General features: G+C 34.5%; 1 protein-coding gene across 4 annotated transcripts in view; it reads right to left on the reverse strand.

Annotated features, from left to right (window-relative positions):
• LOC111055076 (F-actin-uncapping protein LRRC16A) overlaps positions 1–24,133 on the reverse strand; it is a 95,820-nt gene that overhangs the window by 69,712 nt on the left and 1,975 nt on the right. For all 4 annotated transcript variants that reach the window (XM_039429100.1, XM_039429099.1, XM_039429098.1 and 1 more), the window contains exons 2-8: positions 20,576–20,673; positions 19,129–19,179; positions 16,297–16,356; positions 14,628–14,758; positions 4,814–4,988; positions 2,262–2,335; positions 672–836 (exon numbers count right to left, since the gene is read on the reverse strand). In XM_039429100.1, the coding sequence (XP_039285034.1) occupies positions 672–836; positions 2,262–2,335; positions 4,814–4,988; positions 14,628–14,758; positions 16,297–16,356; positions 19,129–19,179; positions 20,576–20,673 (754 nt within the window). The remainder of the gene's footprint in view (positions 1–671; positions 837–2,261; positions 2,336–4,813; positions 4,989–14,627; positions 14,759–16,296; positions 16,357–19,128; positions 19,180–20,575; positions 20,674–24,133) is intronic.

Here is a 24,133-nt window from a genome sequence, read left to right on the forward strand (position 1 = left end):
ACAATTAAACGAGGACTTATGAATTAAATAATAGAATATTTTGATTGAATAAATATTTATGAACTGTTCCCTTGAATAAAATAAGCAATCATACAACATAATCCTCAACCAATTGCTAAATTATTTTGCACAGGTTCGACATTTAAATTTTTTAAGCTCAAACTATATTTTTCCACTCAAATTGAGTTGAATTCATGAGACTTGGTTGAAATTATCTACAAGCTCAATTAAACTGAAAAACCTTGCCATTTCGCCGGAATAATGAAAATCATGTAATGTTTAGTAATAAATAATGTTTGGAGCTAAACTAAGTCTATTGAATTTTCAGTGAAGAGACTTTTTCCAGCAAAGGATACGTTCCTTGTTGAAAAACTGTCCGATTGAAGTTACTTGATTCTGGATAAACTATAAGCCAATAACTAAAATAATTACGTATAAATGAGAATCAATACTAGGCTCGGTTGCACAAAAGCCTGTTCATTTTCAACATGATTAAATGCCACAATAACCAATCAGAGAAAGCTTTTCCTTGAAAATTCTTCTCTGATTTGTTCTCGTTGCATTTAATCACGATTAAAATTAAACTTTCGTGCAACCGGGGCTGTAAGTTGAAGTTAGTCAAAAACAATGCGAATCATTGGGCAGTTTGTAGAAAATGATACGGTACTCACCATTTAACACCTATATTATCTAAATAAAGTTCCTCTATGCTAAGCGACTTCTTCATAATATGTAATATCCTATCTAAAGCTTCGTGGGTTAATTTGATCTGGCTTGCTTTTAACTTGGTGAACCAAGTGTTGTATTCCAACGCACTGATGATTGGAACGAGATCCCTGAAAAAATCGAACAATATAATTAAATCAAACAATTGAAAGATAATTAATTACTATTATACTGGGCGGTATATTTTCTATTCTTCAATGATGAGAATATAAAAATGCCCCATTCACAATTTCAGACTCCAACTTCGGTTTAGAATCAATATATGATATACGGACAAACTGAATTAAATTGTTGAAATGAAAAAATACTGTTAAATTCACCCACTTTTTTATTAATACAATCAACAGAGCTTGAAATAATATTGTAATATTAGAAAAAAATGATATAGAATTGAATGGAATAATGATAAAAATTCAATGTAGTGCCGAAACGTTTGAAGGTTTTACTATGAATACTAGTTTCAAAACCATTTAGGTGGGCCGTCCACTGGAACCGATTTCGTCCGAACTAGCATCGGCCGAAAACTACCGAACTCGTCCGAACAATCCCCCAACAAAGAAAGGAATAGATGCTTGTCCATTGCAACAGATTCATACGGCCGTGCACGGCCGTCTCTGCCGATCAATTTTTCGATCCGAATTGAGTGGGATTTTCCGGCTCTATCCAGCTGAGCTGAGTCAACAGTGTTCCTAGCCTAAAATTGTTTCACAGTATTGTTTGTTTTTGTTTTTTGAAGTTGTTCTGTTTTATAGAGTTGTAACTATGTACAATGAAAGTTGATAAGTTTGGTTCAAGAACATGTTCCATTGTGGGATATGGAGACAAAAGATATCATCGTCGTGATGTTCAAAGGAATCTGTGGACAAAGATTGCTGAACAAATAGGACCTGAAGGTAAGATTATTGTAATGAATAACTAATTTAGTGGATATTTGTTTATTCAATTTTTAAAATCTCAATATAATCATTTTTTATGAAAAATGTTGGTGGCTATGATAGTAGTTAATTCAATAATTGGCAACCAGCCAACTAATGAACTAGACTGACGTAAACGGTTCCAATGGACGACCATATTCGCCAGATTCGTCCGATCAAACGGCCGAACGGATCGGTTGAATACGGTTCCAGTGGACAGTTACTCTTAGTAAATTTCCTTTAGCTACACATTCTCAACTAGATCACTTCCCCCGTTCTTAACTCGACCAAAATGAAGGAAGATTTCAGTCTGATACAAATTTTAAAGAAGATGTTCAGGAAATATTTTTATTAGTTTCGAGTTGAGGTGGTCGGCGAAGGAGAAATACTTTCAAAAAAGGTCCGAAAGGCTTGCTTCATCTCAGCTTCATTACAGCTTCATCTCATTTTCAAATGATTCACACAAAACTGAACATAAATCTATTCATTGGAAGCTGATAATAATAATTAGTAATTTTTCCATACATTCAAATTGTATCAGGATGGCAGAATGCATTGACGCACAGATAAGCTGGGCCCACCTTGTGTGGAACTCTATTCCTGATAATAATTGGTACTTACTTCGGATCCAGATGATCAAAATCACGCAAACACAGCTCTCTAGTATCGTGAGAGAGATATATTGTGTCAACATCCTGAAAATTAAAAGAAGAAAAAATAAATTTTATAATTTTCAAATAATAAATTTCATGAATAATACAAATTCAGAGAAGATAAAGATGTAAATAAAAATATAAATCTCCAGTACCCTTTTAAATTATTGTCACAACATGTTTCGGACACATTAGTGTCAAACATGACATTAGTGTCCGAAACATTTTGTGACAATAGTTATTTGTATATCTAGAGTGAAAAGTGCTGTTTTTTCTCCCTGAGGGAAAAGTTTGAAGCCCGAGGCGAAGCCGAGGGCAACAATTTTCCTGAGGGAGAAAAAACATTTTTCACTCGTGATATACACAACATTTTTCCTCCACCTACATTTTTATAAAAACTGCAAATAAAATAATTTTTAAAAACGTATGTGAACACAATGTGTTACAACATAATTTAAAAAGTATTCAGAAACAGCTGGCTTGTAATCACAGTTCTCCTCTGACAGCACTATCTGTCGGCTAAAGTTGTAACAACAATGACAGTCACAACTACAGCTATGATGAAGTTCCCGTTTCAAATTTGATTAGTTAATAAGTAATATTCGTTGGCTGGTATTTTGAAAAACATGGATTAAAAGAAAAAATATATAAATTTTTTCTAGTATAGTGATATGAAGTTTGTAATAATAATTTCAGCATACAAACATGAATTGTATATATCGAACAAATGTCTGGTTGAGGTATTGAATTTAGTTGGTTTAATGACTACTCTATATGCTTCCTCATCTGAGCTTAGACCTTCTGACCTATTCCAAATGTACATTTTTAAAAAATAGAGATGCTTCCCATGTTATTTAAATGGAGTCACTTTTACTCCCTAGGGAGTTTTTCTGTTTTTTAGTACCGAGAGCGAAAAAGTGACACTTTAGTATCATGTTTCAGGGAGTAAAGTAAGTACTTTTGACAGTAGGTGGAGGAAAAATAATTTAAAAGGGTACTGAGATTTATATTTTTATTCATATTAAAAGTAGCCCTAAAAAAAAAAGACAAGATAAAAATGCTATGATACACAATTTTATAATCAACGAAAATATAAAAATTGAGTTTTAACTGTGGTTATTTGTAAAAACAATCAATCATAATCCTCTAGATTCATGAACTCAATTATCAAATTTCATTTAATTAACGAAAATATAAAACTTGGACGTTGACTCGAGTTATTTGAAATATCAATCATAAAACTGTAGATCATTGACACAATTTTCAAAGTTTAATTAAAAATCTGTTAAAAATTAGTCATAAATAAATTCAGTCTTACTGAAATTCTTCAAAACCTAAAAATTAAAAGAAGAAAAAATAAATTTTATAATTTTCAAATAATAAATTTCATGAATAATACAAATTCAGAGAAGATAAAGATGTAAATAAAAATATAAATCTCCAGTACCCGTAAACAGTTCTCTTCTCGACGTAGCATGTGTTTTCAAATGGCGACACTCAGACCAGTCGACTCTAGTCTCCGCGACCTCGCGACTGTGAGACTGACTCAAGCGTCGACTCGACATGTTGGTCGAGACTCGACATGTTGGTCGAGCCTCTACTTGAGTTGCGTAGTACCGTGCATTTTTAATGAAAGTTAGGTTATGTTTGATGAAAGTGATATTTTAGATAAGACAATATATTTATAATAATCATTGTCAAATTTGTTACATGCTAAATAGTGACGATTAGATCTTATATTTTTTGATAAAGTAAGGTTAAAAATGGAGTAGCATGGAACTGAAATAGTGACAATGAGCAAGAAAGTCGTAAGGTCGAGAGACTGGAGTCGATTTGAGTCGAGGTAGTGTGAGTTGAGCATAAAGGTGCGTATAGACTTTCGCTCTGCTCCGCAATCGAACGTCAATCGAGCAGATCGATTGATGATCGACCGGGGAGCAAGAGTGGAACGCGAGAAGAGCTAACATCTCCCGTAACGTTCATGATCGGAGCGATTGCAGAGCGATGGCGGAGCGTGCGCGGAGCGAGTTGAAGGCGCTTAAATCTGTACGCACCTCAAGAGTTTATTTTACTTCAACATAGCAATTCACAACCCTGAAAACACAATCGCATCCCGCATCCACACGTTGGCCCAATGAAAGCCAATTACGACCAGCGCAAGTGTGTGGATGGGTGGCTTGTCAGCTCTGGCCTAGATTTGGGCTAGGCATTGCCAGTTCTGGCGAACATGTTGACTAGGCATAAGAAGCAAAATAATATTAGTCTACATGAGAGACCGAAGAGATTTGTTTTATTAAATCTATTACAAAAACTATTCTGTGATCATGAAAACATAAATTATTATATAATAATAAAAGTGGTTGACAATTTCAATTTGTGTTTTCATTATGGAAGAGTACCACAACATCACACACCACACAACTGTAAGGTATTTATTCTGTGATCGACAAAGTGAAATCTAAACTTTATTTTGAATGAATATTTGAGCTAAATTGAGATTAGCAGCTGTAAGGAACTTACCCAAGCGACTTCATCGCGGTAGGGAAGTGTATGGAAGTCGCACATACAGGCATACTGGGTCGAGAACCCCCCACAGGGCCCCAAACCCCTCACTTCCGACCCACGAATGAACTCGCCCTCTCTCAGGTGCTGTATTCGCTTCGTTGGAACCACTTCCACTTTCCGAATAATGTGCCTGAAATAATACACACTTCAATCATTACCAATTTAATCAAACAATAGAATATTTTCAAATCAAATCAAGTTTATTCAATGACATATTACTTACAAAACAAGTTACATTACAGTTTATATTACAGGCCATTGAATAATACAATACTGTCGGCTCAAGATACTTCTTGGGGCCGGTACTTCTAGACTTTAAACAGCTGGAGTTAGAAAATTGGCTTTACGAAACGGGGCGTAGTCGCAGTCCACGTTTAAATTAAATTTCGAAAAACTAGAAAATTGAACTCAAAATAAAATTAATAAAGAGAAAATAGAGTAAAGTTTCAGCTATTTTGAATGATTTAGGAATGTTTCATTTCATCGAGGAAATTTCAAAAAACTAGAAAATTGAACTCAAAATAAAATAAATAAAGAGAAAATAGAGTGAAGTTTCAGCTATTTTGAATTATTTAGGAATGTTTCATTTCGTCAAGGAAAAAGTTTCCAATTATAGAAATGAGAAAATGAAGATTATCATAAAAACTGCGACTACGTCTCGTTTCGGAAAGCCAATTTTCTGATTCCACCTGTTCAAAATCTAAATCCCGAGCTCGGAAACCAGTCCTTATTTATTTACAAATTCAACTCTCCACAAGTATTTCAGCCCAGGTTATAATGGGGGGGGGGAAAGAATGATAATAATACCGTACAAACGTTTTAATTCGTGATGATTTTATGAATGGATCAATAGAGAGATGATGAATAGCTGAAATGAAACTTGAGAATGAATTTTGAAGAACAAACTTCTTGTCTGTAAACAGGAGTAAAATACAGTCAGAACTCAAAAAATGCCTACAAAATAAACTCAAAATAATTGTCTGATTTAAGTACAGAGAATCATTTATGCAGAGAATATTGATTTGATTTAACAGCATGTTTCCTAGGCAAGCTAAAATTGAGTTTTTAACATGATATTCAAAATCTTCAAATTATTATCAGATATATCAGATGCACCCAGTTACAATTTGTTTAAGAATAGACTTATAGCCCAGTCAATAAAGGTTTTTTCGATCCGAAAATTAAATAAAAGCTGAATCTTTTACCATCGATAGAACCCTCCCAGAGGGTCATTCTCCCAAAAGTCCCAAGAAATCCCCTTGGAGCTTTCCCCCCTAGCCCACCTCAAAGTTGAAAAATGCAGGTAATCACGGAAAATCAATTATCTCTGTAGCCATTGATCGTGAACAGTTCTATCATATGCCATTCGATTTGTTACATTATGGACTACAATATTAGTTATATTCATTTTTTGAATAAAATCAACGGTTTTCTTGATAAAATAGTATATATGTAAAAATTTAGGGGGTTTGCGATTTGATTTTTTTGTTTTCTTCGATTAACTTCAAAGCAAGTAGTTTTAAAGAAAAATGGGACAAATAATTAATATAGCCACTCTCATTGCAAATCCATTGATGTATATTGTTATGTATTTGCGATTCGATTTGATGCCGTGGAAGGGGAAACAGTCGACGCGGATCGGCGCGGCTGACTCTCTTAGCCATAGTAAACAGCAATCTGGAAATCAATTATCTCTGTAACCATTAATCGGAAAAAAATCTATCATATGTCATTCGATTCGTTAAATTAAGGAATACAATATTAGTTGGATTCATTTCCTCAATAAATCGAACAGTTTCCTTGATAAAATAATATAATGTAAAAATGTAGGGGTTTTTCGATTTGATTTTTTTGTTTTCTCCGATTAACTTCGTAGCAAGTAATTTTAAAGAACAATGTGACGAATAATTATTGTAGCCACATTCATTGCAAATCCATTGATGTATATTTTTATGTATTTGCGATTCAAAGTTGACGCTGTGGAAGGGGAAACAGCCGACGCGGCTGACAGAATAATTTACTGTTGTCTACATTGCATCTCATTTACACTATGGCGCTCGAAACAATTAATTTTGTCTATTGTTTTGACATGCGCTGTATATAGATTTTCACTTTTCTAAAAAAATATTACAATTTTCTTGATTTAACCATGCTCATGATAAAAATCAGGATTTCGTTGTTTGCTCACAGAATTTATTATATTAATTTGAAGTGTGCCTTCTCCATACGAGTCAGAGGTAACACAATTTGATAACTCTAGTTTCAGATATTGATGTTTTTCAACGAAGTTTCATGATATATTATGTGTCCGACTCCTTCATCTTATCCTTATTTTGTGAAAAATGGAGATTCAAAATTCCTTTTCATAGCTTTTCTTGTGTTTTATCTTGTTTCATCACTCTTTATTATTTAAACACTTGATAATGGAATGAATATCATCAGATCACGTGAACAAAAAAAATAAAAGGGTGAGCCTACCTGAGATACTATATGATAACACTGTACTCCTGATAAGTTGAAAATTCTCAAGCTGAAAGTAGATTAATTTGTTGCACATTCGGTTCAAATATTAACAAATGAGACCTAGTGTAATCGAATTTTCATATTATAAACCTACTATGTTCTGAATTTCGTTAGAGCCGTTTTCGAGATCCGGTGAAATACAAACATATAAACATCTAAAAATTTAAACATCAAAACATCTAAACAGAAATTGCTCGTTTAATAGTATAGGATTTAGAATACCTAAACTTGCCGACATTATATATTGTATGAATAAAATCGTTCCAAATTTGTATGAATGTTTACCAAGATTGCTATGCAATATTCTTTTGCAATAAAAAATTATCAATGATATTATTATTCAACTTCTTATAAGTAACCTTAACATTTAAAAAGCAAAGCCTCCCTTACTTATCTTTTAATATCCTATTAAATATGTGTCATGTAGTTTTTCTGATGTAATGAAGTTCTTTCTAGTCCTCCCGAACAAGAACGGGTGCACTGCTAGTCTCAAAAATAATATCAAAAAGATACTTTATTTCTATTTTAAAGAGATAAGAAACGATGGTATATATTTTTACAATATTATGAAAACAGAAAGAATTCCTCACAAGACCAAAGGTAAATAATGTCCTTTGGAAGATTAGAAGTAGAGGTGCGTACAGATATACGCGCCGCGAACATGAGCAATTCACTTTTAATCAGCTGATTATATCTGTATTTTTACAGAAACGGTAAAATACAGATATAAAAAGCTTGGCATCAGCTGATTAAAAGTGAATTGCTCATGTTCGCGGCGCGTATATCTGTAAGCACCTTAAGATGTGAATTTTATTGTCATACACTGACTAATGTTAAAAACTAAAGAGTTGGGAGTTGGGGTACTTTGGGGGGGGTCATTACACATGGATTGGGGGGGGGGGGGCATGCGCCATTGGCCTTGGGGGGGCTGGGCACCCCTGTATTGGACTGTCTAAATAATGTAGATTCAACTAGTAAGAACGGAAGATAAGCTACTTTACAGAGAGAATCATAGAAAGTTTCAACTCAACAAGCCCAATGTATGAATTTTTTATGCCTCAGCCGTCATATATATTTGGCTCAACTGAAATTATATTATCAACCTGGCTTGGAGAATATTAACTGTAGAAAACAGCAAACACTGCACGCTATGATTTTTCAGGAAATTGCCAATTTTAACACTATTGTAATCTATGATTTATCTCAGTTTTTGACATTCATAACTTATGATAAATTTTAGCATAGAATTATGATCATGCACACATATTTTAAATATGTATTATATTATGTAATAGTATGAATATTTTATCGGTTGCAAACAATATCTTTGTCTGTCATAGAATGCATGATTTAGCACATATATAATAACAAAATGATTTTAGAGAATTAAAATGTGAAAAATTAGTTTCATCGCATGTCAAAACAATAGACAAAATTTATTGTTTCGAGCGCCATAGTATGAATAAGATGCAACTTAGAAAGTAGTAGGCCTACTACTGTATTTTACTGTTTACATTGGTGAAGAGAGTCAGCCACGCCGTACCGCGTCGACTGTTTCCCCTTCCACAGCGTCAAATCGAATCGCAAATGAATAACAACATACATCACTGGATTCGCAATGAATGTGGCTACATTAATTATTTGTCTAATTTTCTTTAGATTATTTGCTTCGAAGTTAATCTGAGAAAACAATAATCAAATCGAAAAACCACTAAATTTTTATATTATATTATTTTATCAAGGAAACTGTTCGATTTATTGAGGAAATGAATCCGACTAATATTGTAGTTCTTAATTTAACGAATCGAATGACATATGATAGATTTTTCTCCGATTAATGGTTACAGAGATAATTGATTTCCAGTTTGCTGTTTACTATGGCTAAGAGAGTCAGCAGCGCCGTTCCGCGTCGACTGTTTCCCCTTCCACAGCATCAAATCGAATCGCAAATACATAACAATATACATCAATGAATTTGCAATGACAGTGACTACATCAATTATTTGACTTATTTTCCTTTAAAACTACTTGTTTCGAAGTTAATCGAAGAAAACAAAAAAATCAAATCACAAACCCCCTAAATTTTTACATATATATTATTTTATCAAGAAAACTGTTGATTTTATTGGAAAAATGAATATAGCTAATATTGTAGTCCATAATGTAACGAATCGAATGGCATATAATAGAACTGTTTCCGATCAATGGCTACAGAGATAATTGATTTCCCGTGTTTACCTACATTTTTCATATTTTAGGGGGCTGGGGCGGAAAGCTCCAAGGGGATTTCTTGGGACTTTTGGGAAGAATGACCCTCTGGGAGGGTTCTATCGATGGTGGGAAATTCAGCTTTTATTTAATTTTCGGATCGAAACTGCATTTTTGGACCTTCATTGACTGGGCTAATCGCTTCTATGAAGAAAAACGTTTAATAGAGGTGTAATATTATTTACATTTTTTTTTTGCTGTCTTCATTCAAATGTAATTTATTGTTAAAGATTCATAATCCCATCTTGTGAAAAGCACACTGATTATTGTATAAAATTTACTTTATTGTTTGATACCTCAAAATTGTTATTGTATTATAATTAAAGTTGACTCAACTATAGAGCGAGACATCCCTCAACACAGGTTTAGCCTAAAGAGGGATGCACTGTTGTTTTTTTCTGTTACATGCTTAATATTATTATCTATGTTCAATTATTATGCTTAAGGTATGTATTTGTATTACCAATTGTAATGTTCAACTATTATGTTTAATGTATGTATTTGTATTACCAATTATTGTAAAAATGCAGTGAAATAAACGAATTATTATTCCTGGACCAAAAATCAAGTGACGAAGCAGTGTGTGATATCATAACCTCAACCTTTGGACAACATTTTTATCAATTTTTTTGGAGAAAAATAGTACAGGCTCAGCCTAGTTTTTCCTTCAATGTCATAGTTTTGTATTATGATTGTAGTATTTTGTACAATAAATGAATCTATGAATCTATATATCTCAAGCATGGAGTAAATATTTCCTTGAAAGTTTACACGAATCATCGTCCATGACAAGCCATGAAAATGTCTAAATTCCTGAAGGATATTGCTGCCTTGTGACATGAAAAACATTGTGAATTTTCAATATAATATTAAAGTGTATGTTTCTCTGAGTTGTAGTGAAGGTAAGGGTGTGATCACATTGAATTCGTATCACGTCAGATCATGCATGAGCCGAAAAACAGAATCTGGAAAGTACCATTGGAACAAGTTATGACTTGCTTATAACTGCTCACACTGAGCACAACTAGCAAGTGCACTCTTTCAGTGTGAATGTTCCTCCCAGATTTTTTATCTCATCTGCGCGCTTGGTCAAGCGTGCACTTGGACATATACACATTCAATGTGATTACACACAAATGCTGTGGTGGTGATAATCGAAATGAAGATATCATTACACTTCTCAATATTCATCCAAAAGATGGACTTCTATTCCTCAGGGAAAACAATTTTTAATCATTATAAGTAAATTATTGATCGGTGACATAGTTGGCAGTTTCACAAAGTGCAGGGTTGTGCAGAGGAAACGCATGTTTTTCGAACAGCCAGTACTCGTCGACGGGAGAGGGTATTGCCCTGGAACGAATGTTGGCAGGCGACCCATACTATGTCATTTCAGTTGCTATGAGTGTTGGATCGTACAACACCGTTTGTTCGCTGTTGAGCAGTTTTTTTCTTAGAAACAATGAATCTGTAGTCAGAGTGCAACGCTTTTTCGTCAATATTTTAGAGTTGAGGGACGAGGTACAATGCCCGATCGAAATACTGTACTCCGATGGGTTGCAGCGTTTAGGAGTACTAGTTCTGTGATGAAAAAGAAACCACCTGGTCTTCCCCGTTCCCCGGAAAGTGTAGACCGAGTCAGAACGGCAGTTGTTACTAGTCCTAGACAATCGACTCGACGACACTGACTCGGTCTACATTTTCAGGAGTACGAACTGAACGGGAAAGACCAGGTGGTTCTTTTTGTGAGTCAGTGTCGTCGAGTCGATCATCTAGGACTAGTAACAATTGCCGTTCTGACTCGGTCTATACTTTCCGGGGAACAGGGAAGACCAGGTGGTTTCTTTTTCATCACAGAACTAGTACTCCTAAACGCTGCAGCCCATCGGAGTACAGTATTTCGATCGGGCATTGCACCTCGACGCCCAACTCTAAAATATTGACGGAATAGCGTTGCACTGTGACTACAGATTCATTGTTTCTAAAAAAAAACTGCTTAACAGCGAACACACGATGTTTTACGTTCCAACCACAGAATACAATAGGAGTTTTCTCTGGTTCCAACGCTCATAGCAACTGAAATAACATAGTATGGGTCGTCTGCCAACATTCGTTCCAGGGCAATACCCTCTCCCGACGAGTACTGGCTGTTCGAAAAACATGCGTTTCCTCTGCACAACTCTGTTTTATCAATGAAAGAATTAATTCAATATATATGTAAGCCTTTATGAATTTATGACAAGTGAAAAAATGATCAACTTTGAGCCAATTGGGTTACCTGTTGTTTTTCCTATCCATTTCTGACTAAAGAATCCATTTATATTCGATAAAGAATTATTTCAATAGATAAATGATTCGTAAACGTTTTATTCCTTGGTTTGTGAAGCGCTGTATTATTTATAAAGTGGCGTAATATAACACTAAAGATTCACTAAATTCAATATTTTAGGAAACTACAGAAATTGAATTTCTAATACAGTAGTTAATTCAATGTTAATTCAGTAATTAATTCAGTAATTTAATTTTGATATTATTATTTTAATAAAGTTAGTTCAGTAATTAATTCAATTCTAATACAGTAGTTAAAAATAATGAAATCACTTGAACTACAACAACGAAGGCTACTCACATAATTCACAAGTGGCTACTGGCTTAAATAGAAGCTGATATCACTTTCAACGAATACAATATTCCCACCAAAACAATTTATCTAGAATCTTGTGACCACAAGATTCTTAAAACCACAAACGAGGATTTAGTATGGAGATAGAACTTCAGTTTTCCTAGCGTTTTACTCAGGATGAAAAATGTAGTGACGTATAAACCAATGTCAATAACACTGTATCGGGACCTCCTATTATAGCCTAATGTTTTTGGTGAGATAATTCGTTAGTAGAGTTAGTAGTAGAGTTCCCTGGGCAAGTACTAACTATCTTGTGAACTCTCTCTCATGGTAGAGTACTAGTTTTCAGTAGAGTAGAGTGGGATAGCACCGTGGGATAGTAGTCTACCACTTGCCTTCCCCTACCACCGCTTCTCACTCTACTCTACCACTACTATGCTAATGAAAACAGTCTCTAGCTAGAAGAGTAGAGTTCCGTATTGACATTTTAAGGTTAGTTCTGTTCACTAGACATCACACTTTACCTACTATTCTCAATTGTAGGGAAAACAGTTACTCGACGGTAAAGCTAGTATGCCAGTTACTCGACCACTAACTATACTAGTGAAAACCAGGCTTGAGTGATATTTCTCCATAATAGAACACTATGATTATTGTCTATAAATTAGTGATCTTCTTCTTCTTCTGCCTTTTTCTACTCAGGTGGGGTCGGCGTTTCGGGTCAGTCCCTTCCAAGAGTCTCGGTAATTGGCATCATTTGGTGTTAGTCCCTTCTCTACCAAGATCTTGGGCGATTCAATTTCCTATAGTGAGGTCACGTTATATATGGCAGTGGAGAAAGATAGGAGAATAACGTTGCCGATCCTCTGTCTTGTCAATGCCTTCTATAGACGTTAGCTGATACAGGTTTATTGATGTAATATTAACTGTTCATTCTCGTTTAAAATGATCAATTATGTTTTATTAAGCAAGAAATTATACTTTTTTAATAATTGTATAATGGATTTTCATACTTAGGATTAAATATTTTGTTGATTAATTATTAATTCTACATTGTTAAAAGACGATCTGGCAACAGAGCAAAGTGAGAAAGAGATGGCGCTATCCGCTTTGTTGAATGATAGACAAGGATAGCAGTACCATTGCTAATCAAACACTGCCATTATAACGTGAACCTCACTATAGGTCTTTCCCTCTTCCTATAGTGAGGTCCACGTTATAATGGCAGTGGATAAAGATAGAAGAATAGCGATGCCGATTCTCTGCATAAATTAATCATATTTCTACACTGTCAAAAACATAATTGGCACCGTTGTGGACCTAGAAAAGGATAGCACCACCGGCTTTGTCGAATGATAAACAAGGATAGCAAAACCATAGTTCATCAAATACTGCCATTTTAACGTTGGCCTCACTATAGTGCCTTCGACATCCAAGTGGTCGATCTTTTTTCCCCACATCTCGTCCTCCCTTCCCTCCGTACCACTGCAGTCTTTTTTCTTGTATCCACTCCATCTGGTTTCCTGTACGCAAAGTATCTGAATGTTTCTTCTTGCCGTGAGATCGGCTACTTCTCTCTTTTCCGATCATGGTTCCCACATTGAGTGTTCCCATTCACAAGACTGATTTATAGACAATATTCTATTAGTGAGGTCAACGTTATAATGGCAGTATTTGATTAGCAATGGTATTGCTATCCTTGTCTTTCATTCAACAAAACGGATAGCGATATCTTTCTCGCATTGCTCTATTGCCAGATCGTCTTTTAAAAATGTAGAATTAATTAACAAAATATATCATTTTTATTATGTAAATTCATTATGACATTTTTACAAAATATAATTTCTTGCTTAATAAAATATAATTGATTATTTTAAACGAGAATAAACAGTGTTAATATCACATCAATAAACCAGTATCAGCTACCGTCTATAGAAGGCATTGACAAGACAGAGGTTCGGCAACGTTTTTCTCCTATCTTTCTCCACTGCCATTATAACATGGACCTCACCATAGTAGTTATTCTCTGTGAAGCTATGTGACGCTGGTAGTCTCTCATACTATGCCATTCTCACACTCTCACTCAGCCAAAACAGTAGTAGACAAAATAACAATAAACAGCCAAAATAATAGACAGTAGTCGACAGTAATCGGCTTGAGTTACTTACCTAACTTTATACCTCCTATATACTATGTAGGAAGTCCTAACTGTATACAAGGTTCATCGCGTGATCCTTTAGAAATACTTGAATTTTATTTTACTGGTCGAGTTTAATGGCGTTTTGAAAAATGAAAAGCGCAGCACATGTACTACCAGTTTCGAAAACATGATCTTGTAATTTGAAGAGTACTCACGTTAAGGCGACAGTTGGAAATATATTTCGGATAGCAGTAGAAAGAGCTTGAATCATTGCATCCACTTCCCCACTTCCAGAATCTTCTGATGTTAGAAAAGAGAATACTTTGTCTCCAACAGTCAAGCATAACTGAAAAAAGCCATGAACAATCAATCTTACCACCCACTATTAATTCCAATTGAATCAAACAAAAAAAAAATAGGTTTTTTAACAGCAAGATCATCAACTTGAATAAATGTCTTCTACACGATCGAATTATCCATCTAATAGTTATTTTCAAATCTTAAATATTCTTTCAACACTTGACAAGATTGAAAATGCAATTTGATAAGCTAATAAGTTTCATTTCGACAATTCCTCTTGAAAATCGATACTTGTGATCTACAAACAAATACGAAGATATTGAATACTTTTGCATTCTGTAATTCAGAAACCAATTCAATTCAATTTAAAAGGCCGGACGCACACATAATCGAACAGAACAGAACAAGACATTTTGTTTTCTGTTCTGTCTTGTTCGATGATGTTTCTTCGTATCGAACGCTATCGAAGAAGACAGAACAGAATCCTGGGCAGTTGTATTCCAGACCTTCAAATTTTCTCCGCAGCGCATGCGCAGATTAGATTGTCTGACAGCTTTTGCTTCAAGGCCAAACTTCGACAGACAGTCATGAAAATATCGTTCGATCGTGTATTATGTCTTGTTCGATGTGCTGTGCTGGCACTCCATATCCATACATTATAAACTCTTTGCATCAGACACTGTCAGTCAAACTGCCTTGTCGTGTTCTGTTCGATTATGTGTGCGTCTGGCCTTATATTGCATCCTAAACATCTGATGATCAGACAAAAAAGAGCAGCCCTGGGAATATTCTCAACACATATCACAATCACAATGATAAAATACTGTATTATTCAATAGTCACATAACCAATTTTATTTTTTAAATAGTCAAAAGTACCTATGTGCAAGGGTTGAATCAAAGACAAGGAACAATATTACACCTGCAGAAATTCATCCTCAGAATAGTATGGCCTTTCAAGCAACAGACTTTTTAAAAATATTCTAAATTTTCATAAGTCCGCCATGTCTCTAAGGGCTAGTTTCCGAGCTCTGGATTTTGCTATGTTCTAGACTTTAAACAGCTGGAGTCAGAAAATTAGCTTCTTAAAACGTGGCATAGTCGCAGTTTTTATGATAACCTTTATTTTCTCTTTCTATAATTGGAAACGTTTTTCCTTGACGAAATGAAAAATTCTTAAATAATTCAAAATAGCTGAAACTTGACACTATTTTCTCTTTATATTATTTTGTGTTCAATTTTTTAGTTTTTCGAAATTCGATTTGAACATAGACTGCGACTACGCCCCGTTTCGAAAAGCCAATTTTCTGACTCCAGCTGTTTAAAGTCTAGAACTTAAATCCCGAGCTCGGAAACCGGCCTTAAAGCTGCGTTTACACCAAAGTTATTAACAAAATGTTAATAACTTGATCCTTATAGATTGTATTAGATTGAACGGAACTTGGCAAACATGATCATCATGTGTATGGTAAGTTATGTTCAATCTAATAGAATCTATAAGGATTAAGTTATCAACATTTTGTTAATAACTTTGGTGTGAACGCAGCTTTAGAGTTTCTTGTCAATTTTCTAATAAGAGTCTCACCTGATTCTGCTTTTTGCTTTCAATCGCTTGAATTTCCAGGTAGTGGAAGTGGTAATCAATCTGAAAAATAATATTAAAATTTATTAGGCTATTAATTTATTCATTTCTAACATTATTACATTTAATAATTGTAAAATGTATAATCAATATAATAACTTTTCAAACTTCAATTACCAATTTCAATTCAATTACCTTAAAAAAAACTTTAACAAAAGATGGAAATTGTAATTTCAATACTAGAATAGACTACAGTTATTATATAAACATTTCGATTGGTACCTTTAAAAAAACTTCAACGAAAGATGGAAATTGTAATTTCAATACTAGAATAGACTACAGTTATTATAAAAACATCTTTGATATAGAAAATTCAGAATAGAAATAGTTTTTTGCTTGTGATGAGTCTAAGGGCCAAGCCAGATGAAGAGTTTTTCCTGGCGGAGGACGGGTCATCAGAACAGGAAGCTCTCCGATTGGCTGATTATCAGCTGATTCCCGAACGCCAACCAAATCAGCTGATAATCGGTCGAAGAGCTTCCTATCCTGCCGACTTGGCCGCCGTCAATGCAAAAACGCTTCATGTGGCTTGGCCCTTGGAATTTAGTTGTTGATGAACATGAAATATGTATGGGCCCAAAATTTTATACGAGCTCCACACCATCAGAAAAAGATTTATTAAATAATTATATCGAATTATTTTCAAATCACTTAAAATGGCATTAGTAGCCAAAACATGCCGTGCTAAAATAATTTAAAAGGGTACACAGATTAGTATTTTTATTTACATCAGAAATAGAAAATGTAACATGAAATATATTTTTAAATGTACAAGATAAATATTTCCCCATACACATAATGTGGCCAAGTAATAATATCAAGATAATAGAACATGAGAAAAAGAAGCGTCCAGTTTATTCACAAATACAGATATCAAAGAGTATCAAGATTCAAGAAATTGCTGAGAATTTCAACGCTAATTATGATATTCAACAATAATAATAGGGATTGGGATGATCAAAGTACTCTTACTCCACCTCCAAGAACAACAGATATCCTACGGTATAGGTCGTTAATGTTCCAATCCAAACCGATTTCTTGTTAACTCAAGCCGATAACTACCGATTACTGTCTATTATTACTGTTTTGGCCGGATGAGAGAGTAAGAACGGCACAGTATTAGATTTATTTATGTATGTTACAATATTTACTGGCTTATACACTAATTTACATTAAATGACTATGAAGCTAATTATTCAACGAATTTTACAAAGTATAAATAATTAATCAATGAAAATAAAGATTGAGTGCAATTAGAATAACGATTATATAATAATGTGATGTAACTACATGAATCGGCGGTGTTTCAACAAATAATTGTCGATTCTCTAGGAAGGATATAAAATATCCTTCCCATTAGCACACGAGCTGTTGGGAATTATAACTCGAAGTAAGGTTCAAATAAGAAACTCTACTTATTAAGTTAAAAACTTGTTGATCTGAATCTTAGAATTATGGGATGAATGAATGAGTAATAGTGAATACAATATTGCATTGATAATTATGAGATACTTCCAGCATTACACAGCTCCACTAAAATGATCTACGGCTATCTGCTTGAGGTAACAGTGAAAATTGGAACACAAACGCCCTTTACCATGTGATATTTTATTGTGGATACAATTATTATAAACCATATAAATATGATCGGGAACGAACAACAGGCTTGGCCCAAAACTATTCTATTCCCAAATATTGATAATGAGTAATATCTTCTTATGCTGACGACATTGACATTGCAGCCAGATCAATCCCCTATATGATGGAGGCATATAATAGCATGAGAGGGGCAGCAAATAGTATGGGACTGATTTAAACAAGCAGAAAACAAAGATCATGGTCTCATCAAGGTCCAATGCTGCTCAGTGTGACCTGATAGCTAATTGTGGTTTGTAGGTGGTTGATGAGCTCGTCTAACTTGGGTCTTCAGTAAACTCAAAAAATGAAACAGCACATGAGATCAGGCGAAGAATCCTACTTGCAAATAGGACATACTTCGGTTTAGCCAAACACTTCAGATCAAGGAATTTGAGCTGAGAAACAAAGATAAGAATCTACCGCTCACTGATTCTGCCTGTGCTGACCTATGCCAGTGAGGCATGGACCCTAACAAAACTGGATGAGAATATGATCAACGTTATCGAACGAAAGATTCTACGCCGAATTTTTGGTGGTGTGCAAATTGATGGAGTGTGGCACAGATGAAAGAATCTGTATGATATGTGCGGCCACACCAATGCAGTGGCTATTATCAGAGTAGGGAGACTCAGGTGGGCGGGCCATGTTGAAAGAGCTGATGACTCATATCCGCCTAAAAGAATCATTAATTACAACATGGAAGGAAGAAGACGCCCTGGTCGACCAAGACTGAGATGGATGGACTCAGTCACTGAAGATGCAAGGAGGCTTGGTGTAAGAAATTGGAGACGAGCTGCCATGGACAGAGTGGAATGGAGGCGATTGCTGGAGGAGGCCAAGATCCGTTTTGGATTGCAGAGCCGTGGATGATGATGTATATCTTATTATGCTATCTTTCTATGAGTCATGAAATGACGCAAGCATGCTTAGTTTGTTGATTCCTTGAAGTACACGTCTGTAGACTTGATTTACGTTGACCTTGTATCGGAAAAAGTATATTTTTATTTTTTGATTGCCCTTTTACGACCAATTTTCGGTCTTCCTACATAATCGATGACATAATAATTTAAAAATTGTTTTTTCTAGCTAGCTATTGGAAAAAGTATAAAGTATATATGCAATTAAAATTATACTAACCCTGGTAGGTACTTTCGCTGTGAGAAGAAACAGTCGACAAGGAGAAAAGACCTGAAAATAGGTGAAAATTATCAATTAAATTAACAAAGTTTAATTTTCATAGTTGTTGATTAATACTATAGTGTGGTCCATGTTATAATGACAGAGTTTGATTAGCAATAGTATTGATATCCTTGTCTATCCTTGTCTCTTTCACGCTTTGCTCTGTTGCCAGATCGTCTTTTAACAATGTAGAATTAACAAAATATTTCATCTTTATTATGAAAATTTATTATGAAATTATTGAAAAATATAATTTCTTGCTTAATAAAATATAATTGATTATTTTAAACAAGAATGAACAGTTAATATTACATCAATAAACCTGTATCAGCCTCTATAATAATAATAATATCGAGTGACCTGGCTGGCTCAGGTCTGGTGTCAAAGTTTTCAGGTCGCAACTGATCAATTTCAGGGCCTCTGACATGACCTAACAACTACTTTTTAGGCAGCCGGGACCGACGGCTTAACGTGTCCATCCGAAACACGGGAGTGGCCCGAGATAAATATCTTGCCCGGGCCGGGATTTGAACCCGGGCCTCTGAATCACAAAGCCAGCATATAGAAGACATTGACAAGACAGAGGATTGGCAACGTTTTTCTTCTATCTTTCTCCACTGCCATTATAACGTGGACCTCACTATAGGTATTCAACTGATTACAGACAAATGAATTGCATTTCCAGAATTTGAAAAGAGGAAATTTAATTAATTTGAAAACTAGAAAAGTGCTGAGTGAATCTAATTCATCTAGAGATATTTTGATAATATTTCAGATTATTTAAATAGAATGATAATAATCTTGGATAATTTGCACATCTAATCATGGTTTCAAGAATTTAATTGACAAGAGTATATTTTTGAATATTGTTTAAATAAAATAATTTATGATTCAGGAATAATTATTTTAATACTCATACATTTCTAAAAGTAGGCAATAAAATTGATGAATTCTCCATAATGATTCATCAGTAAGTAAAACAATGGGTTGTTGAGATAGAGCTCTAAACCTCCATCAGCTATGCAAAGAAACAGCAAACAGGATAAAATGTTAATATATTACAGCTTACAACATAAACATCTTGAGCTAAATTTAACTGGACATTGAAACTAGAGTAATCAATCAAACGAAAAATAGAGATGATTGAACATATTCGATAATGAACACTCACGCTTTTATAAATATTTGGTAATGACAGTAGAAGATTGAAAATCGATACCAACATACACTCAAGAGCCCTGACGATGTTTGAATATCTAATCATACAGAGTGTTTATTTCCTCTAATCTATTTAGTGATGGCGCGATACTATGGAAGTCTGTAAAAAATAAATATTTATCCTAATAATTCTACATAAAATTAGAAATTGAGATTCCAACAATGAATAATGGGAGCTGAAACTAACCAGAACTCGGTTTTCGGTTTTATCTCCTTTTGTCTCCAGCCGGACAACATTTTTAAGGAGTATTTTAACACGTTTTCCCAATAGTGCTTTGACACTTTCTGAAACACAAGAGTTACAATCATTAATTACAAAAATATTGCTGCTTATAAAACAAACTTCAAATTGTCTCAACAAAGAGAACAAAGTGAAAATTAAACTAAACCAAAGAAATTGTCCACCACTATTCATAAAACATTATTTCCAACTAGCAGGTCACCCGTGCTTCGCAAGGGTCTAATTGAAAACCTGACACACTGTAATGGAATTAAGAGTTACAATCATTAATCACAAAAATATTGCTGCTTATAAAACAAACTTCAAATTGTCTCAACAAAATGAAAATTCAACTGAACCAAAGAAATTGTCCACCACTATTCATAAAACATTATTTCCAACTAGCAGGTAACCCGTGCTTCACAAGGGTCTTATTGAAAACCTGACACACTGTAATCGAATCAAGAGTTACAATCATTAATCACAAAAATATTGCTGCTTATAAAACAAACTTCAAACTGTCTCAACAAAGTGAAAATTCAACTGAACCAAAGAAATTGTCTACCATTATTCATAAAACATTCTTTTCAACTAGCAGGTGAAAGCAACCGGCAACTAGCACGAAGCAGTTGACACACTGAAATCTTGAAGAATTTAAAATAGGCCTATAACCATCCTCGGTAAATTCAAATCTTTATGAAAAATATCAAGTTAATCAGTTGAGTAGTTGAGACGTGATGATGCGTCATTCGTGAATTTCCTATCCCGTACGTGTATAAGCCAATTATTTTATTTATTATATTATATTATAGATTACAGTAACAGGTTTTAAGGCACAATTTATCCATCGTCATGCTGAAATACCACATTATCAATACAAACGCCTGTTGCTCCAACTCCTCTGAAAAATTATGATTCATGAGTTGTAAGATCGATTGTCGGTGGTTCGGTATCCACCTAAAACTGTATTCATATCTTATTATCATCCGCCTCATTACCCACGAACAAGCCTAGAGCTCATGTGGGCATGCAGAAAAAAGTACTGTACAGTAGGATTTGTAAAATAATTGAAATATTTTCAAGTGGCAAATAATTATGATTGTTTGATTTCTGAAGATTTACCAATCATAGTAAAAAATGTTATTTTTTTCCGTTAGGGCTACTCTTGAATATGAATAAAAATATAAATGTTTTATGTGTCATGATGTGTCACAACATGTTTCAGCTATATGATGCCATTATCAAGAGATTTTTAAATAGTAAAAAATTATTTTCAAAATTGTTATCACCACCTTTCCAAATTTTTGAAGAAAAATGCTGTTTCCAACCCGATAGTGATGAGGGCAATGAGACTAATTAGATGAACATGATAATTAATTATTGATATTAGTATGTATGTTCTAATAGTATGCAAACTTACTTTGATCACTATGGAGTTTGGCAATTTTTTTCAATAGATCCATTACGAGGCGTATTGCAATTTAAATCTACATTAAAAAATTAGCAGGCTAATCCAAGCATTTATCTTTACAAATCACAGCACACAAGATAATGTAACCTATTGAAAAAGTGTAGACATTTATAAATTAATCGCGGATAAAGTATAGAATTTCCATTTTAGTTGAATGTTGCTTTTCCTCACAAGAAATAAACTATGAATTAACACAGCAGAAAGTAAACTGATTTACATTCACAATTGACTTGGGCAAATACTTGAACAATAGCACAGCTCAACTATTTTTAACAAACGCTTTTACACCGGTAACGGATCTACACTGTAATTCATTGGTTGCATATATTAATCGAGTGAGTAACTATTGTATGAATAATGTGTAAGAGATTCGCTGAATGGTTAATTTGAGTTCCACTCTCTAAAACAATAAAACGCACGAGCTCTTGCTTTCAACTGAACTGGATAGGAACTAACAGGCAAGAATTACAATTAGATATGGTCTAGTAGTTTAATGCGAAGTTAAATAATTAAACAATGGTGAACAAAATGTTTCAATTAAATTAATCACAAATATGAACAGACAACCATAATGATTTGGCTTCTACTGAGTTATAGTGAGGTCCGCGTTATAATGACAGTAAAGAAAGATAGGAGAACAGCGTCATCGATTCTCGGAATTGCCACTGCCTTCTATAGAGGTTAGCAGATACCGGTCTATCTGATGTAATATTAGCCGTTCATTCTTGTTTGAAATAATCAATTATATTTTATTCGCCAAAAAATATATTTTTGAATTATAGAATAATAGATTTTCATGACTGAGATTGAATATTCTATAACTATATTCTATGAATATTGTATAACTAAAGTGCGATATAAATTACTTTTAACACAGCTCTTTCTCAAATCCTCCACTAATCACTCCCACTACCTAGCAGCATTCTCCTTCTTTTGTGTCTGAGTGAGAGAGCTTTGTAACGCGAAGCGGCAACACTCCTCTCCATCTATTTCTGGCAATGTTCCAAGTAGTGAACTGGTCAGCAGGTATATTGGTTTGTGTATGTTACAGAGATGTGTTCATCACAAGAACATGAAGTAAAATGACACAGCGCATCCAATTGTGCGCTGGATGTCCGTCTGTGCCTACGCTACAACTGTGGAGGGAGAAATGGGTTTCTCCTCTTCATGTTAAAAGTAATTTATCTCGCACTTTAGTTATACAAAGTGAGCCAGAGAAACTTACTTATTTGAAAGGTCAATAAAAACAAAACTACTTTAGTTATTGTTTTAATATTTTTCATATGAGAATAAAATATCCCAATTTTTTTTCATACACTCTTGAAAAAGGACATGGAGACCCCCATTGCGCATACACTGATGAAGTCGATTTTTGAAATTTGTATCCACTTGTTGCAGTATATATCAATAATCAGTATGTTGGCAATGGCGTCGCGAAAGTTGTTCTTGAGGTGTGCTATGGTCCGTGGTTGATCAACATAAACCAGGGATTTCAAATAACCTCATAAAAAAATCGCATTGAGGAAAAGCATGTGGAAATGAGCCTCGTAACTGAAAAAAATGACCGAGTCTTCAGGCAGGTTGTCAATCAGCATATGACATGCATTTTGACGGGCAACAAAATCGAGTTCAGTCAATTCTTGAACAACAGCCAATTTTATAGGGATGAAATTGAAGGTGTTCATGGAAAATTCGTCGAACAGTGGAGTCAGAAATTGCCGAGCCGAGCGCCGCGGAGAACGCACAACAGACTGCCTCACTCTTTCGATATTTTCTGGAGTTCTGATGGTTCGTTGAAGTTCATTTCTGGGTTTAGCGACACTTCCCTACTCCCGAAATGAGAAAACTCACAACAGAATCGAATTACGGCCAGGAACGAGTCTGTGAGGAGGAATTTCAAATCGAGCGCGGAAGGCACGTTGCGTAGCAACAACAAGTGATGATCGATCATTGGAAAAGAATCTCTCAACTGCGAAGGCCCGCAGCTCTCTAGACCAGAGCATACTTACTTGAGGGAGGATAAAATTGGGAACTTCCACCTCCAGATGCGCCCC

Source organism: Nilaparvata lugens, chromosome 5, assembly GCF_014356525.2.
Source record: "Nilaparvata lugens isolate BPH chromosome 5, ASM1435652v1, whole genome shotgun sequence".
NCBI classification, from domain to species: Eukaryota; Metazoa; Arthropoda; class Insecta; order Hemiptera; family Delphacidae; genus Nilaparvata; species Nilaparvata lugens.